General features: G+C 36.1%; 1 protein-coding gene across 1 annotated transcript in view; it reads right to left on the bottom strand.

Moving 5' to 3' along the window:
• Positions 1-236: 236 nt before the first annotated feature.
• The window catches only part of LOC134679826 (peroxidase-like), a 46674-nt gene continuing 27578 nt past the window's right edge, over positions 237-19332 (bottom strand). The window contains exons 11-14 of the mRNA XM_063538725.1: positions 19160-19327; positions 14123-14361; positions 9441-9607; positions 237-1922 (exon numbers count right to left, since the gene is read on the bottom strand). Coding sequence (XP_063394795.1) covers positions 1756-1922; positions 9441-9607; positions 14123-14361; positions 19160-19327 — 741 coding nt within the window. The 3' untranslated portion in view covers positions 237-1755. The remainder of the gene's footprint in view (positions 1923-9440; positions 9608-14122; positions 14362-19159; positions 19328-19332) is intronic.

A 19332-nucleotide genomic window follows, 5' to 3' on the forward strand; every position in this document is an offset into this window, starting at 1 on the left:
TCGAAAAACCCCTTGAAAACCCTTTAAAGGGATAGCGGGCTGTTCAGAGAGGATCGTGGAAAAGATATGTAGAAAAACTCTGTCTGTCAAAATTAAAAGGTTTTATTTACTAAAATAGGAACGGTGTAACTATTAATCTATTAAACATGTGAGTTCTCTTTTGAGTAAGTATTTTGTCAAATACTCTATCTTTAGGAACATAATTTGATAGGATACAAATTCGATTTGATTTTCGTAACTAATATTAATTTCTTAAGTAACATAAATTACAACATTTTATAGTTACATATTACAGCGTACCGTAATTCAAGCCTCATTAGACTACTATTTGAATATTTACTATTTATAAAATTTTAATACGATTAGTCGGGAGAGCTCGTAATATGTGCTATTTTCAACCAAACAACTACCCTATTGTCAGTTGTCTATATGGCGCTATTTCATATCCATATTATATAGCTTCAATTAGAAATCAACCTTATCGACAACCGACAATTTGGTACCTTTTGGATGAAAACGTCACATATTTTATTCACATTTCTTAATACTAAAACTAAAGATACAATATACAATATTAAACCATGTCAAATATAAAAACAAACCAAATCAATAAAATTAATTTCTTAATTGATTTTAGGTGTAACGCGGAGTACCTAACAGCTTTATTAGTAACTGATTCTCATAAAATGATTTTGATTTTGGATACGCGCATGGCTATACAGCTATAAATGCAGCGGCATATGCTTCTGTTGTCCAATTCGCGGCTTCATTATTTTAGATTACTTCACACCTGATAGTAGTCTTCGTTCTATGGCATCAGCATTTATAATGACCGCACTCCCTCGCTTTGCTCTAGTTAAGCTAGTTTAGATGGGCTCCATCTAATGGCTGACAATACAAATCATCAGTTTATAAAGGGGCCCAACTGATTACCAGTTCGCCGGACGATATCAACCTGTCAGTTAAACGCAAAATTTGACAGCTCCGAACAACTGACAGGCTGATATCATCCGTCGAACTGGTAATCTGTACCTTTACATCATGTCGTCATTTTATCGGCTTCCTCATAATAAAATGGCTTGACGCCAAGTAGCCACGCCTTTATTGTCAAACACCTAACATTACAAAAAGACAGTACCACAGTGTTGCAGTGCAAAATGGAATGCGGACGAGGAAGGTCGAGTCCAAATAAATATAACGTTTTTATAATAACTTCTATTTGAACATAAATTAGATGATGAAGAAATGAAGTGAGGTTTAGTGGATGAACCCAGTAAAATCATGGACCTAGTCATCCGGTCCAGATGTAGGACCTAGAAATCGACTTTCCCAATTTAGGGCAGGACCAAATGCCATGGTTAAAAATCGAGACTTCCCAAAAAATATTCTGGCCATCTGAAATCGTCTGGCCACCGTAACTGTGCTGTGATTCTATAAAGTCTACATTATAAACGCTTTAGCCATAATTCTGATGCCTGATTGGACAAAAAAACACTGCCCATTTTGCCCAATGTCACTACTTATTACCGTAGCGCCATCTAATGCGGTGTTTAAGAAAAGTGACTGAGCGGAGGTATAATTTTCATACAGAAAATTACGAAATTTATTAAAATAGCGAAATTTTAATCACTTTGATAACGCATTTTTTAATCGAAATACCATCTGGAATAAACTTAGTCTTTTGGGTTATCGGCGTCCACTGTAAACTTTTCGAGTAACACATACCGAACATAATATGCTTTTCTTAATATCAAACTATTCTTTCCACGGGTCCCAAGCAGGTTGTGGAAGTTCTGTACAGGCCACAAGTGGATTAGTTTCCCCCACCAGCTCCATGACCCGCGGCTGCGCCTGGGCCAGTAGTTGTTCGTTCGCACAGATTACACCTGCTAAGGTTGTCTTCCGGATTTCTGTTAGTTGCTCTGGAAGAAAGTAAATTTGAATTAATTTTGCACTTTATCTTTATCTGGTAATTAAATTAGTCTTTTAATTCAAGAAAAGTATTGAAAATGTATCGCCTGAAGCGACTTCGTATAACGAGTTCTCTTGCTCTAAACTATAATGTGCTACCGACATTTCTTATTGATCCCGGAGTACTAAATATCTATGGCCTATCAAAGGCGCTCTTAACGCCATAACTCCTTTTGTAACTTCAGGCGTAGTCATAGAAGTAAGTTAAGTATATATAGACCAGCGGTGGAACAAAAATGGGTTTTGATAACATTAAAGTTTTTTCTTTTTTGATATGTTATTGGAAGCATGTTAAATAACATTCATGTAAAAAGTTAGAAAATTTTAGGTGGAGCGTTCGGCCATATTTAAATATTTCAATTTTTGCTAAATAACTATGTAAATATAAAATTAAAGTTACAAAAAACTTTAACATATTCAATAACACTTTAATTTATTCACAATATTCGGTTTTTAGAAATCTGGAACAGCTGCTTTCTGGTGAACGTAAAAACACGAATTATTATGCAAATACAGAATTAGAGTAGCTGATATTGCAAAATTACGATATTATCTATCAACTTAGTATACATGTAAAAAGTTAGAAATGTAGACAATGTGCTTGTCTAGATATTGATTTCTGGTTAAGCAGTATAGCCAATATTGAATTAAAGTTTGTAGAGTTAATATTACACGGTCATAATAAAGATCTTACTTCTCACACAAAAGATTAGAAATATAAAATCACGGCGACACTAAATACTGATACGTAAGTATGCATTCCGAGCTTATATTAAGTTACATTTCAAACGCACGGCGTTTTCGCGCGCCGCGCTGTGCGCCGCGCTGTGCGCCGTGGCAGGGGGCAGCGATCGACGGTCGCGGGCTAGCGGTTAGCGCGGTGCCCTTAAAAATACGCAAAGCGTTTATAAAATTATTATCAATGGTAAATAGTTATTTTACACAGTACACTAATGGAAACTTACCTTCCCTTATTTATTTCTATATGTACTAGGGATTGCCCGCGGTTTCGTATACGTAGAATTCGTTATCGTGTTAAGTATAGAAATAAATGAAATAATAGATACATTTGAAAATTATTTTAGGTGCATTGTCATACAGATAACTACCCTTGTTAAAATATTCTTCAAATTCAATACACAGGTGTCATTTCAATATAATTTTGCGTAATTTGGCGCTTTTAGGTTATAAATGACTAGCGACATATATTTTTGAAGAGCGATCATCTCCGATAATATTTACTTTATTATAAAATCAATTTCAAACTAACGTTATTCAATATTTATCATTTTAACGTCAATATTACCAACCAACTGATCCTATTTACCTACGGAAACAACTCAAAATTTGCATCAAATTAAATGCCACTTTTCTTATCCGTTTCGAACAATCAAGAGGGCCTTTACGAGCTGATGTGGTGAAAATTTTATTTAACCTTCGTCCCTTGAAACCTTCACTACCCTCAAGGTTCAACTTTACGAACCACTCGCTACGCTCGTGGTTCAATTTTAGAATGTTTGAATTTGTGAATGTATTTCCTGCCTCGCACAGCCAAACTGTGGAATGAACTGTCCGATACGACCTTCAAACCTTCAAAGACCCCCATCTTAAAGGTCGGCAACGCGCTTGCAACCCTTCTGGTGTTGCGGGTGTCCATGGCCGGCGGTAATCGCTAACCACCAGGTGATCCACCTGCTCGTTTGCCTCCTATTTAATAAAAAAATGCACGAGCGGTTAATAAACAACTTTTCCCCTTGTAAAACAAATAAATAAAGTAGGTGAGGTGCAGGCATATGAGGCCCGGCGGGTAACAAGGCCCAGCATTCAAAAGTAGCAGTTGCTCCCTATTATTCCCAATTATTCTGAATTTCTACTTGTTGCTTAGAAGGCCCACTGTCAGTGCAGGTAAAAAGGTCCAGTCCCGGGCCTTATTGAACGTATGAGATGAAATATTAGATTAAAATATTTTAAGTAAATTTTGAATATTTTTAATCTCTTATTAATAAGGTCGATTTGAAGAAACTTCTATGAAATTATGACTTATAAATAACACTTGCACTGCGTGGGCTGTCAAAATTGCTGCAGACTTTTCTTGGTCTAACTCTAATAATGTTTCACTTGCTTTATTGACCTAAAGACGTTTTAAAGAATCAAAAAGTCTAATAACATTGAGGCACTTATACTTTTTAAAGGTACTGCCTTGTACTATTTACAAGTGACTTTTTTTTGTTAATACATAGGTAGGTATTTACGATAGAAGTGCGAAAAATAGATATTTTGCAACGAGTGACGAATTTTAAAACACGGCCAACGGGAGTGTTTTAATGTGCTTATTATAGCACCGGTGTCGTAATGTAGCACCAGATGTACTGTAAAAATTATGTTAAAAGATAATACTTACTGTTACGAATAAATATTTATACTGTAAAAAATTATCCCACCAAACACATTTTCATGTAAATTGTTGCCAAGACGAAACCACTACTCGCACTATCAAAAAGTTGTCAGATCTCTAATCTGTGCCTCCAGTGTAAAAGGGTTAAACTCGAGTTTGGCCAAATTACAAATTTTGCCAGTAAAAGGTTTATTTCATGAAACTACATCTTTTGTGCTGACACCCACTGCCCTATGACTTCTAATTGCTGAGATATCGATTGTGCAAAGCGATTAAACTTTTCCAAAAATCACAACCATTATGTTCAAAACGATTTATTTTTATATAATCTCGTTTAAAAAATTTGTAACTTAAGAATCGTGTTACGAACGATGGTTAAAGTAAAGTTTAATCTTAGTGAATAAAATACATTTCAAGAAACATTAGGTGTAAAAAAATCAAAATTCACTTAGATCTATCTCAACTACCGAGTCTAGTTCGTGAATGACGGTAAAACTTAAGTTTTTTTATTATTCACAAACATTTTTTAAGACGTCATTATGTGTAAAGGGGTATAAATAATTTACTTTGACCGTTTTTCACCATCTAGTTTCGCTAAATTGAGTTAATGATGATGGTTAATGTTCACTTAGATTCCTTTCCATATATTTTTTTTAGTTGGTCAATGTTGTGCAAAACGGTGGAAGTCAAATAACAAAAAGAAAGTCCTGTAGAAGTAAAGACATCTAAAAGGCTGATTATAAAATAATTGTGCAACAATAAAAAAAAAAAAACAAAGCCCCATCTTTGTTAGTAAAGTAAGACAAACAAGTACAACTGCCCTGTTGTCAGTACAACACTACTATAGTACAACATTACTTTGTTGAAATTGTGAATGGTTCAGTAACCATTAACAATTTCAACAGAGTAATTAAATATATTAAGTCACTCTTTAATTACATTGATATTATTCTTTTTGGTTTGTCTTTTTTACCATCAATCTACAAAAAATGCAATATTTAGTTCCCAAAATGGTTTCTTTACACAATACAAAAGTTCAAAAAGATTTTAGCAACACTAGAGAAAGTGCAGTTTAACCTTTTCACACATTCATAATTTTTGTGAAAAGGGATTTAAGTTGTTTTTAAAAGCCAATATTTCCGTTACTTTCACATAAGTCAGATTAATTTAAATGACAAATTATAATTCACGACTTAAACTATCTAAACTAAAAACAAAAACCAATTTTTTTTAGAAACAATGCAGAGAAAACACGGTGTGAAACGTTTTTCGGCCATACTGAAAAATTTCATTTTTTGAGATTAACCCTTTTACACTGGAGGCACAGTCTTGTCGAGCCAAGCTTCAAACTCTACAAGCCCTAACTTCACTAACTCTACACCTTAGTCAAAATATGTGGCTTGGCTGTTTCGCTACCGCCACATGGGCATAAGGTGAAAAATTTATTAAATTCATTATTTTTTTCCGTACCTCAAAAGGAAAAATACTGAACCCTTATAGGATCACTCGTGTGTCTGGCTGTCCGTCTGTCACAGCCTATTTGCTCCGCAACTACTGCACCAATAAGTTGAAATTTGGTATACACATGTAAGTCTATAGCCCAAGGACATACATGTAAAGTAAATAATAGAAATTCAAATAAAGGCGTCACTTTTGAGATGAATGATAAATAGAAGAAAAAAAAACTATATCTTGTTATAATTAATATAAGAGAATTAGAATAAGAATTAATATAAGAGAATTTTGTTAGAATTTTAATTAGTATAAGATAGATATGTATATTGTCATGTTATTTTCTCGAACTCCCCATCGGCATACAAACCTCCTCAAGGTTTTGCCCACGATGGGTCTTGTAATAATAATGTACTTTGTTTAGCTTATTGTTCAATAAATTAAAAAATATATATATATCAAATGAAGGGGCTCATTGTAAGAATCTCAGATATATTTTTTCATAATTTTAAAATAAATAGTTTAGAAGTTATTTAAGAAAATACGCAAAAAATGACAAATACTTAAACACATAGAAAATACGGGTGTTTTCTATGTATTTAAGTATTTGTATATTATATATGTCGTTGTCTGAGTACCCACAATACAAGCCTTCTTGAGCTTACTGTGGGACTTAGTCAATCTGTGTAAGAATCCTAATAAGAAGTAAGAAATGTCCTATAATATTTATTTATTTATTTATTTATTAGTTCTTTTCCTATAGATGACAGGAATACCTTTTAGAAATGTGCAGTCAAGCGTGAGTCGGACTTAAGTACCTAGTTTTCCGATCCTTACGGGTTTTTTAAAGACATTTTACTCACTTTTCTCTAAAAAAAATATATTGTTAAAAATTGTGTAATGTATTTGGAACGCGAGTGCGTCTCGCATTTGGGCGGTTTTTGTATTATACTTACATACAATAGTTCTTGTAGAAACGAAACGGCCAAGCCACACACTTTTGGTGTAGAGCTAGTAAAGTTAGAGGGCTTGTAGAGTTAGAAGCTTGGCAAGAGATCTGATAACTTTTTGACAGTGCGAGCTTTATGGTTTCGTTTGGGCAACATTTTACATCAAAATGTTTTTGATGGGATTTCACTTCTTTTTGTAAGTTGTTTATGACAATCTTCCATCCCCTAATTTAAAGGGTTGGGGGTAATTTACTATTAAAAATCCTGAAATAAGTATCTGGGGGCATCTGTTACACAATGTACTTCTTACTGATTCCCCATATAAACCCTTCACCCCGTAAGGGTAAACTTTGGGGTTTGAAATCTGCCTTCACCCCGTAAGGGTAAACTTTGAGGTTGAAATCTATTCTATATCCTTCCCCATAACAATACCTATCTACATACAAAATTTCAACTAAATCGGTTCAGCGATTATTGATTTCCCATACAAAATTAAACCCCATCTTCATCCCCTTAGGGATAAAATTTTTTTGAATTTATTTGTTGTTTGTGTACTAAAACTATCTTACATACCAAATTTCAGCTTCTTAGAGGACTTCAGGAAGTACCCGGTATTGATGATCATCAAGTGAGTGAGTCAGTGACGAAATCGAAGTTTTTAGATATGAATAAAATCTAAAGTATAAGAGCCATGCAATTGATATGCTTAATAAGTCCGAGAACTTTGTTTATCTGGTATAATCCAACCCCAAGTTATGAGGGTTCCAAAAAACGACGAAGCGCTTCGAGAAAAGGTAGATAGTGCCCTTGCGCTTTTCTCGTCTTGGCGGGGGCACTGCCGTGCCCCCAGATGTTAAAAGATGAGACTACTGTAACTAATAAAGATTTATGTTTAGTTACCTACTATTTTCGCGTAAACTAGACAATTTTTATATCTTTAGTTATTAAGACCCAAAATAATTATTTTCACTTATTATAAATAAATCCTCCTGTTATGAAGTATCAAATATTGTCATTTGTATATGTATAACTCTTAAGTTAAAAACAATAAAATCTGTTATTACCTACTGTCAAAATGATTATTTTTTGCGGGATTAAGTAATACACTGGTAGTGTTCAATAAGGCCCATAATAGGACTTTTATAAAAGGTATATTTTCCAAGAGTATCGTAATATTTTTATAACTATTTTGGTATAATGAAGAAACTTAAATAAATGAGAAACCTATTTGAGTGAGTTTTTCATACTTCATATTCTGTTTATTAAAAAAAAAAACATTTTAATTTAAGGTGGGCTGTATTAGCTGTATATAGTCATATACGGCCCACACGGAATATACAATAAGGTAAGTGAGGCCACTTACCTTATTGTATATTCAGGATGTATACCGTGTAATATTGAGCAGTTGGTTTATAATATACATATTATGATATTGACGTTGAATAGGACAGGACATGACAATAGGAACCAGAAATAGGTATAGTTGGTCAAACCAATTTGTCAGTAAATAAAAACAAAAAACTATATTCATCCTTTTCTTTTGGGTGCTAGTACTAGTGTAAGTCAAAGATAGTATGATGATTCTCCCTGTCTATGTTTGAAATGAGACAGTCCTTTGACAAAATATGTATAGTAAAAAATAGTTGTGAATATCTTGTACATTTTTATTACAATATTAGTCAAGATAATGAAATATAGCTGGTCCAGCAAATCTTGTCACTAAAAAAAGGCGCGAAATTCAAATTTTCTATGGGACGATATCCCTTCGCGAATACATTTTTCAAATTTGCCGCCTCTTTCTACTGACAAGATCTGATTGACCAGCTGTAGGTATTTTTACGTAATAAGATATTTTAATTTCACGTAATGTCCGCATCTAATTTGTATATGTGCACGGTAAACAAACAAATGAATGATAAGAAAAGACAGACAGTGTTACTGAGCGGGAGGTGGGGCGAGGGGCGAGGTATAGGTAGGCTATGATAGGCTCTCGAGCGCCGCGCCGGCGACTGACGGACCAGCGCGGCGTATGTATGAATTTCGCGCCTTTTTAACTAGATTTTACTATTACAATGCAAGCTACACACAGAAATTTCTTACTTTCCATAATATGGCTGCGTATATTATTTTATAGTAATAGACTTATTTTTACAGACTCTAATTCAATATTAGATCTTATAGGACAAAAAACGCATATTAATTCTAAAGCATATATCTTATTCTTCTAGCTTTTTAGCTTGCCTATTAACTTAAAAATTTAGATATGTTGTTGTGGATTTATTAAACTTTAATTCAATATCGACAAAATAATAAGCTAATTGTAGTTTGACAAAGAAGCACGTTAAAAAAATTTCTAATAATTTTACATTATATAGCGTCATACATATTATAAACAATGGAACTTAAACATTGCACTTTAATTCAATATTAAAAAATCATTACTAAAAATATATTAATACCTAATTTATACCTAACGCTCGTTCTAACTTTTCATCATATATTGCAAATATGCTTAAAAATATGTCCCATATCAGATAAGTATCACTTTTTCAACTTTAGAATTATCAAAACTTTTAGTGCAAAAATCCGGTCCCACTATTGAGCTAATAGTATTAGATAGTATTATTAGTCAGCGTAATCTTTATAAGAATTATGAATATTATGATACTTACCAATGGTAAAGCCAGCAGCCTCATCTTCAGTCTCATACCAAAACCGGTCTCCAATCTTGATCCTCAAGAACTGATCAGCGATGAGGCAGGTCAGGGTTGGTCCGAGGAGCCTCCCGTTTGGCTCTTCGGCTAAAGCACCAGTGTAGAGATCTATGTCGTCTACGTGGCTGCAATTAACAATAGAAAGGAATTAGTTGCAAAGGTTCTAGAATAATCATTTGAGCGTTTTCCAAAAAAAGTGTACATTTCATTCATGTCTTGAAAATATTGACTTCTTTGGCTCATTTTACTCAGAATCATTTGTACATTCACGCCTCATACATGAAAAAAGTGTCCCAAATTTTGTATGAAAAAAAAAATTTCTAGTGCGTTACGTCCATACAAATAAAAAAAAATTCATACAAGAATGTGACGATCTGGAAAGGAAATTTTTGGACACATTTTTTCATGTATGAGGCGTGAATGTACAGTCGACGTCAAAGAGATCTTTACGACTAACGTTACAAACAATTATTTACACGACTTTATTGTCATAGCATTTAGGTCGTGTAAACATTTTTTTGTTACTTTGGCTGTAAATTTCTCTTTGACGTCGACTGTACAAATGATTCTGAGTAAAATGAGCCCAAGAAGTCAATATTTTGAAGACATGAATAAAATGTACACTTTTTTTGGAAAACGCTCATTGTAAGTTTATTGTTTATTGTTGTGTATTGCTATGTGTGTACCTAAATCACATGAAATAAATAATTTGGAATTTGAATTTGAATTTACATTAAGCAAAAAACGTCGAGTTTAGTATGTATCGAGTTTGAGTATGTAGCCGGTACATTGTAGCGCATTATTACCTACTATTGAATTTTCAGTTTTCAGTAAGATATATTATTATGAAACACATTGATACTGCTTAAGACTGGCCCTTTATCCCTATCAAAGGGTTTTTTATGGAAACTCTTTGCCCATCAAAACCCATTCAATTTGATTTCGAAATCCTTATTCAAAAGGTAACCCCATTTGATTAAATCGGTAACCTAATAGCACATAGCACATATCAATGGATAATTACAAAGATTACGCCTAAACTCCGCGAAAATGTTTATTAAAACAAGCAGTACCTATAATCTAAGTAGGTTTAACTAATAATTAACCATTGTCGAAACAGGTATGTTAGTAATTAATTAAATTTGTATCCTCAGACATGTAAATACATGTTTAAATCATATCATGTTCCGTGTATCCATTGTTACTCCCACCTCGCTCTACAAATCTTTTTAAATTCCAGGAAAAAAAACGAAGAACACGGTTTTTTCTCCATGCTACATGACGATGAATAAATTCTCCGAATCTCCACGAGAAAGTGAATGAACAAAAAAGTGAAATTTCAACAGTGAATAATCACTGGGTACTTCATGAGTGAATTATTACTAATACGAATTTGCATACAATGGTCCTTCGAGCCGGATAACACAAGCTGTTGAATGAATGAAATAAATTAAATGATAAAAAACTGTTAAAACATTTATTGTATCATTTAAATGTAGTTCAGGAAACGCTGGTCTAGAAACTATAATGTGACAAAGTTATAATTGCCGTTGACTCGGAGGAGAGGGGAAAGGGGGGGCTACTCGTGACTCGTCGTGACATAATTCCTTATCGTGCTCTATCTTTGCTAATTAGGTCCATGTTGCTAATTCAAAGTTCAGAGGACATACCGCGAACTCTTCTCTTTTACCCCAATTAAGGCGTAATTAGAGTGACAGAGAAAGATCCCCGCAATTTGCGTACTTCGATGTTAGCGGTAGGCCCTCAGGCATTGAAAACTAGCCCTAACTGCTTTGTGTTAAAGTCTATTAATTGTTGTGTTTGAAATGTGGTGTAAAATATAGCTGAATGCGTAAGTTTGTCCTTTGTCCGTTATTAATGTAAGTGTCATGTCGATGACCTCACCGAAAATAGACCCAATGGGACTGACGAATTGTGGTTATTATTGGACATGTTTTGAATTCCGTATAGGCACGGTAAAGTATGAGTGCAAATAATTTCATAGAAGTTTGACGTTTAAAATAACACTTGCACTGCGTGTGCTACGTACCGTGCTAGAGTTAGGACTGCAGCGATTGATAGTCCACGCAGTTATATATATACTTACGTCATAATTTTATAGACGTTTGACGTTTAAAATAACACTTGCACTGCGTGGGCTATCAAAATCGTAGCATAGGTACTTGTCTTGGTCTAACGTCTAACAAGAACTTTATATAATCTGTGGTCTAACTCTATTTTGGTAAGTGAATGGATAAGATTTATTCTGTCAAAACATATACCAATTTGAATTGAAAACATGAATGAATGAATGATTGATTTTGTCTATGTCACTGTATAGCTTAGCATGTAATTAAATTGCAAAAGCACCAGCGACGCTCTCAGCGGTAGAAAAGCAGTCGCTGTAGCCGAAAACGGCTAGGAGATGATGATGATACCTACCTACATTTTGTGCAGAAAATAATGTTTCTGCCACAAATATCCTTTAGTAAGGAGTATAGTGACTATATTTCTGGATAACCGGCTTAAAGCACGAAATACAAAATTTTTTACATCAATAAATATCGTGTCTGAACGCTAATTTTACTTGCGAGATGCGCCATCAGACAGACAGGCAGACCATAAATAGGTTAACCGTCCAGCCGCATGATGGACACACTTATCTACACGATAGAACTGCCATCACTTTCTAACACTGCGTTACTGAGAAAGCCAGATGCTGCCATATCACGCTTTCACGTTGATAAGCCCGACCATCTATTACAGGGCCTACCGCAAACCACGTACGACATGTTGCCTCCCTGTACTTACGTACGAATTTACAAGTGCGACAGAGAGGCACGAACGTGCTTCGGGGTACGCCCACAGGTGACGCATGAGCGTTTCGTTTTATTTAGGATGTTGGGCAGTAGGGCACACGATTCGGGGAACCTTTGTATGTAAACACAACTCATACATCCGGGAGTCATTTGCATTGGCGGTTTGTTTTCTTCAGTTTTCAGCTAAATATAAATTTTAGGTTACGGAAAAAGATTCTGCAATGATCTGAAGTGTTGAAATTGAAAATTGGAGTTGAAAGTCCATGGGGTCCCAGCGCGTATAATTTGTTCGCAGAAATCGCGAAGCGTCTGGTGACCGAAGAGCTGGCGGCTACCTCGCACAACGTATCAGCATTGCGATACAACGAGGAAATGCCGCCAGCATCCTTGGTACAATGCCTCAGGGGCGCTAGTTATTAATTTCGTTTAGTAGTACCACTGTGTATATATTGTATGTAAATAAATGATTTAAAAAAAAGTTGTGAATTAGATATGTTATAATTGCTTAGGTATTTGGGAAGAAGAAGAAGAAGGGAAGCAAACAAGCGCATAGCCTGTCTTGTAGTAATCGTAAACAGAGCCTATGGAAGCTTTGTAACTCCAAAGATGACTTACATAAGCGTATGGCATAAGGTCGGAATCTCTCCCCCTTTGTATGTTGAGACAGACGAAGTCAGAACCACAGGAAGGAGTTTAAAGAAATTCTGTCTTCTTAAAGATTTCATACCTGTACTGATTCGTGTCCAAGACACCTCATTCAGCACTCCTAGCTTTCAATTCTCCGAAGATTTTCGGTAGTTTAAATCCACAATGCTCCCTCCAGGCCGGATATGGGGGTAGCCCGTGGTCCCTCCCTCATTGTATTTTGTTAAGACAGACGTAGTCAGGACCACAGGTAGGAGTTTAAAAAATATCTGTTTTCTTAAAGAATTCATAGGTACCTGTATATGGTACTGATTCGTGTCCAAGACACCCCATACAGCACTCCTTTCAACTCTCCAAAGCTCCTATTAGGCCTCTTGAATCTGGGGTAGCCCGTGATCCCTCCCTGGTTGTATTATGTTAAGACAGACGTAGCCCATGCAGCACTCCTTTCAACTCTCCAAAGCTCCTATTAGGCCTCTTGGATATGGGGTAGGCCGTGATCCCTCCCTCGTTGTATAATGTTAAGACAGACGTAGTCAGATCAACAGGAAGGTTTTTAAAGAAATTCTGTCTTAACTGTAAATTGTACAGATTCGTGTCCAAGATACTTCATTCAGAACTCCTTTCAATTCCCCAAAATTTCTAGGCCTCTTGAATCCACAATAGTCCCTCCAGGCTGGATATGGGGGTAGCCCGTGATCCCTCCCTCGTTGTATTATGATGAGCCAGACGTAGACACAGGAAGGTTTTTAAAGAAATTCTGTCTTACCTGTAAATGGTACTGATTCGTGTCCAAGACACCCCATGCAGCATTCCTTTCAACTCTCCAAAGCTCCTATTAGGCCTCTTGAATCCACAATGTTCCCTCCAGGCCGGATATGCGTAACCCGTGGTCCCTTCCTCTTTGTATGTTGAGTTAAGACAGATGAAGTCAGAACTACAGGTAGGAGTTTAAAGAAATTCTGTCTTCTTAAAGAATTCATACCTGTACTGATTCGTGTCCAAGACACCTCATTCAGCACTGCTTTTAACTCCCCGAAGCTTTTCGGTCGTTTAAATCCACAATGCTCCTTCCAGGCCGGATATGGGGTAGCCCGTGGTCCCTCCCTCATTGTATTATGTTAAAACAGACGTAGTCAGATTCACAGGAAGGTTTTTAAAGAAATTCTGTCTTACCTGTAAATGGTACTGATTCGTGTCCAAGATACTTCATTCAGAACTCCTTTTAACTCCCCAAAATTTCTAGGCCTCTTGAACCCACAATGCTCCCTCCAAGCTGGATATGATGGTAGCCCGTGGTCCCTCCCTCGTTGTATGTTGAGGGAGACGAGGTCGAGGCCGCAGGGGTGCGCGGGGAGGGAGGAGTTGGTGAGGGTCGTGTTGGTGGTGGGGCGCTCGAAGAGGTGGTTACTTAGCTGAAATCAAGTTAAAAATAGCATCAAAAATTGTGGAGACTGAGTTGATATCAAATCGAAGTTAAATTTAATAGCGACTTCACCGACAAAATACTCGAAATATTAATGGGTGCCAAGTTTTTTAACCTTTTCTACGCTGTGTCAAACACAAAAGCTGTCACTCGGATGCCACGTCACCGAAGTGTCAAAACTGAAATTGAACTTTATGCATAATATGCACGTACAGTACAGTCAGCAGCAGATATACCTGAGCGGGCAAGGTGTCCAAGAAAACATATACACTTCAATCGTCCCAAAAATAAGGACATCTAAGTTGTCATTTTAGCGTAGGCTTTCAGTTCGTCACATATATCTTAACTTCTGAGGTTTTCTTTAACACATACACCCTTATTTAATCACAATGACAATAACGGTTAGAATGTCAGTGGTAACTAAGCACTCAAATTCAAGCTGCTGTCATTAATACCTACACTCACTGCCAATCACGTACGTCAGCAGCCAGGGTGCCACCAGTTGCTAAGCAGTTGTTATTTCAACGGTAACTAAGCATCAACGTTTTATCTGGTTAACTTTTTAAAAAAATACTGTAGCCCGTACGAATTGACACCTCCTTTCTTAAAGAAGTATTTTATCGTCAAGTGTCAAACTTAGACAATAAATAAGTACTTAGGTTCTACGAGAATGATCGGTTTTTTATTTTAACTGTCATAGGCGGCCGTTCTTCCAAACCGTAGAGCATATTATATTTAATTATAATTATTATAGTTAATATATTTATTTAGCCCGCTTATTGTACTAAAATATACTGATATAGTACTAAAATACGATGCTCCGAATCGATCAAAGAAGGAAGGAGAAAATAATATAATTGAAACTTAACACGTTCACTGTCCCAATCTGACATGTAAACCTTATGGCTTTGTAATGGAGGCTAGCCGTGGCCCCACGTGAGGAGCACGGGCAGTAAAGCATATCCAACTATGACTCCTCTCTATATTTTGTTGGCTGGACTCATGATCCGCAATCGCAAGAACGGTGCCTCCTCTTCTATAGATGTACCTATGCGATAAAACCACCACTGCCATGCATATACCTACGTAATATGCTAACTGTTGACCATAGGAATGACGAATTTTGTTTTTACAACTTAGCAGAGAGGATAGAGTATACGGAGTTATATACAGTACGTATCAGAACGAAAGGCCAAGAACAAGACCCATTAATGTTTAGGTCATACTGAGCAACTTTTACTATGGGACCAACCCCGAAACCCCGGAAAAAAATTACTCTCCCATAGAAAATTTCAACATCGGACCAGAAAATGTATGAAACTTCCAATTATTTTTCCGCGTTTTCGGGGTTGGTCCCATAGTAAAAGTTGTTCAGTATGACCTAAACATTAATGGGTCTCTTTTTTGGTCTTTCGTTCTGATACATACTGTATATCTTTGAACTTATTGTTAGTATAACCTAGCAGTAAACATCAAATGGCATTCCGCACAGGAGTAATCTAAGGAACGCCCACTCCGGGTTCAAACCTACAATGTCCTGTTAGAAAGTCGTACATACGCTACATGTGACATATCTTCAAAAAACATATAAAATTATGCGAAATTATTATAAAACCACAAATTAATAATAAAAATGAAACCCAAAAAAAAAGCTGTAATCTCTATAGGTGCGTCCGACTGAGATTTGAACCCGCGGTCTCTGCTTTGAAAAGCAAACGCCTTAGTAACAAGACCACAACGTGCCTTGACAATTGGCTCTAAATTCGGCTTCAGTTAGCTTTCGCTATGTGTCACTCATTCGTTTTGATGATTCTATTAAATAAAAGAAATAGTTTGCAGTAAGTTGACTGACAGGCCCCTGTCAATGGTTGAAGGGCAAAACGTGAGATAGATGTATGTGATGACAAGACTGTACTGCTTTCGATGATTGTCAAAACGCTTTACCTGAAATTAGCATAGCTATTATTCATTCAATATACGACCATACATGTATGCTTTTAACGTCTATTTTTCCATATTGGTCAGATATATTTGACACGTTGACCGCTTAGATACCAGTGGTTTTTTGACAGCTAAGGTATCAATGATTTGTTGTAAGTGTAGAAATTAATGAATAGCGACTGTTAAGATATTTGTGACATGTTTAGCGCTCACAAGTAAATGCTACCATGACAGTCAACAACTTTTTGACAGTTTAAACGTTTACCTCTCTTTGAGCACCTGGAGTGTATAGCGACTTCTGCTGCTGACTGTACGTGAGATCTTAGAAGAACCTTCGTAATTTAGAAAAAGACTTCGGTTATCGGCGGTAACGTACGAAGGTGATACTGCTGTTCTGCTTTCTTAATAGCTGATAAAACTTTTTGAAGTTATCGTAAAAAGTTAAGTGGACAATTAGCATCAACATAAAATAAACCCTAATCTAAAGGCACTTAAATTAAATTTCGCTAGATAACTATATTGCGATTAGACTTATTGTCATAATTTAAATAAAATGGAATCAGAATTTGAATTTCGACCGGAGGTAAATTTGAAAACAGAATGTCATCTCACCATGTATCGCTTCTGGAAGAAATTATATAGAGCTGAGAATACCTATCGCATATTGGATTTTCTTCGATCATACAATCAGACGTGGCACGCACACGCATTAAAAGACGTGCTTGGAGTGTCGATGGATGAATGAGTAGAGGGCGTGCACCCAGAAGATGGACAGATGTGGTCCAAGACGTTATACCAGGACTTCACTCCAGGCAACTATACAAATGGCTGAAGATCGAACGGCCTGGAGAGCAGTGACAGAAAGAATAGCCCAATAAAGTCACGTCCCTCAGTCATGAGGTCACGACCAAGAAGAAGGAGAAGTAGATTTGAATTTATAATATAAAAGTAAAACTTCAAGATTAGAAAATTGCGTTAATATTACCATTTTTAATGCTAGGGTGTGAGCCTATCATCATCACTATCGGAGTCATGTGTATCAATTATAAATTGGTCACTTTAGTTATCAATTCTATTTTCGTATTTACGGAAATTTTCTTCACATTTAACTGCGTGCTGACAAACTTTTCGCCAGTCTTCCGGACCGATCATATTAACCTTTTCTTGGAGAAGATTCCTGATGCTTGTCATGTTCATATCAACATTACGCTGGGCTACATATTGTTTTATTTGAGCCCATATATTTTCGATAGGGTTAAAATCTGGGTGATATGGAGGTAACCGCAGACGCAGAACAGAATGACCATGTTCAGCCATTATTTTATCTATTGAATATTGAATATGTTCTGGTTTGTGTTTTGAGATAATTTCGTAAATATCGGGTTTGTTTAGTCGGGTGTTTACTGGAATGTTGCGAGTTTTCAACCAATCTATCATATCTTGTTTCCGGGTATTAGAATTTGGCATCTTTTCGGTATGTTTGTTGTGATATGGGGCATTATCAACTACTAGCACGGAGTTTTGCGGCAAATTTGGAATGAGCTGATTTTTAAGCCATTTCTCGTAGTTTTCGCTGTTCATCTCCTTATGATAATCTCCCGTTGTGTCCGTAGATTTGTACATAAGCAACGCACCAGGTATAAAACCATTTTCACTGCCGGCATATGAGCTATAATAAAACGTTGCCCTTTGGAAATTGGTTTTTTAATCCCTGCGTTGCTCGAGTCTGACCAGCCTTTGCCATTAACGTGCGAGGTGTGTATGTACGATTCATCCATATAGACTATTTCTTTTCCTTCTTCTCTACATTTTTTTATTTTAGATAAAAATTGTGTCCTTTTAAGTCGCACATCATGTTTTTCCATTAAAGTTTTTCGGTTATCTTTGGTTTTGCAATACCGAAATCCCAATTTTCGTAAAATTTTTCGTAGCGTGGACGTAGAACCCTTGAAATTTATCGCTTCTATTAATTTCAATCGCAAATTTTTCAAATTAGGGAGTTCTTTGAATCTATAATGAAAGTCATATACCATTCTCCTGATTACGTCGTAATCAAAACTATCTAAATTTAATAAATAATCTTTTTTCGGTCTCTTTCTCTGTGGCGTTTCAAAAGGCATAGATGGAGATTTTTGGTTGGCTTCGTTTAAAATTCTTTTTAAAGTACTTTTGGAAATGCCTGTTGCTTCTATCACCCGGTCTTGAAGTTTATTAAAATATTTACAATTATCGCTCTTCTTAAAAGTTGCCGCTTCCATCGCAAAATATTTATATACATTATATACAATTTCCCGCGATTGACTATTTACAGATATACCCTTTTTGAAACGTGTCTCCATTAAAATCAATTTTTTTAAATATCTAATGAAATAATAACGAATATATTATGGTGGTATTAACTGCTCTATATAGTTCAAGACGCGAAAAACGACTGCACTCTTTGGGTGTTGGACTGCCACTAATTCGTCAACCAAAGTAATTGAAACTGTCATTTTCTATTACACGATTACATCCGATTATAGCCGAGACCCGAAGGTTCTTCTAAGATCTCACGGACTGTATTAGGTCTATGTTGTTCTGTGGTCTGTGAGTACTGTGACCGATTATTCCGTCTTTATCTAGTTGGACCTGCGGTGCGGATATTGGTGTCCAAAATTGGTTAAATTATCAGATAAACTTCGTGGAAAACTTACATTTCGATTATTCTGAGTAGGTAGGTATTCCGAGTATTCCGACATACTTAATGATAGTTTGGCGCCTAACTTCTTGTTATAAATTAAATGTGTTTGTAGCAATTCCTTGGTTCAACCAAACCAAGCAATCTCCTGGTTTCCAGTAATGCTCACCTCATCAGTGACATGAGGGTCTACTCCGTGTACCGGCGTGTTCATGGCGGAATAGACCGATTTCCGCGCTCCAGTCTCCCGGTACAGCATGTATGGGTTAAACAGCATCTCGTGGAGGTGGATGTAGTCTACCGAGCCAGTGTCCGCGTCGAACGAGTGGATTAAACCCTGGA

This window comes from Cydia fagiglandana, chromosome 3 (genome assembly GCF_963556715.1).
Source record: "Cydia fagiglandana chromosome 3, ilCydFagi1.1, whole genome shotgun sequence".
Classification (NCBI taxonomy): Eukaryota; Metazoa; Arthropoda; class Insecta; order Lepidoptera; family Tortricidae; genus Cydia; species Cydia fagiglandana.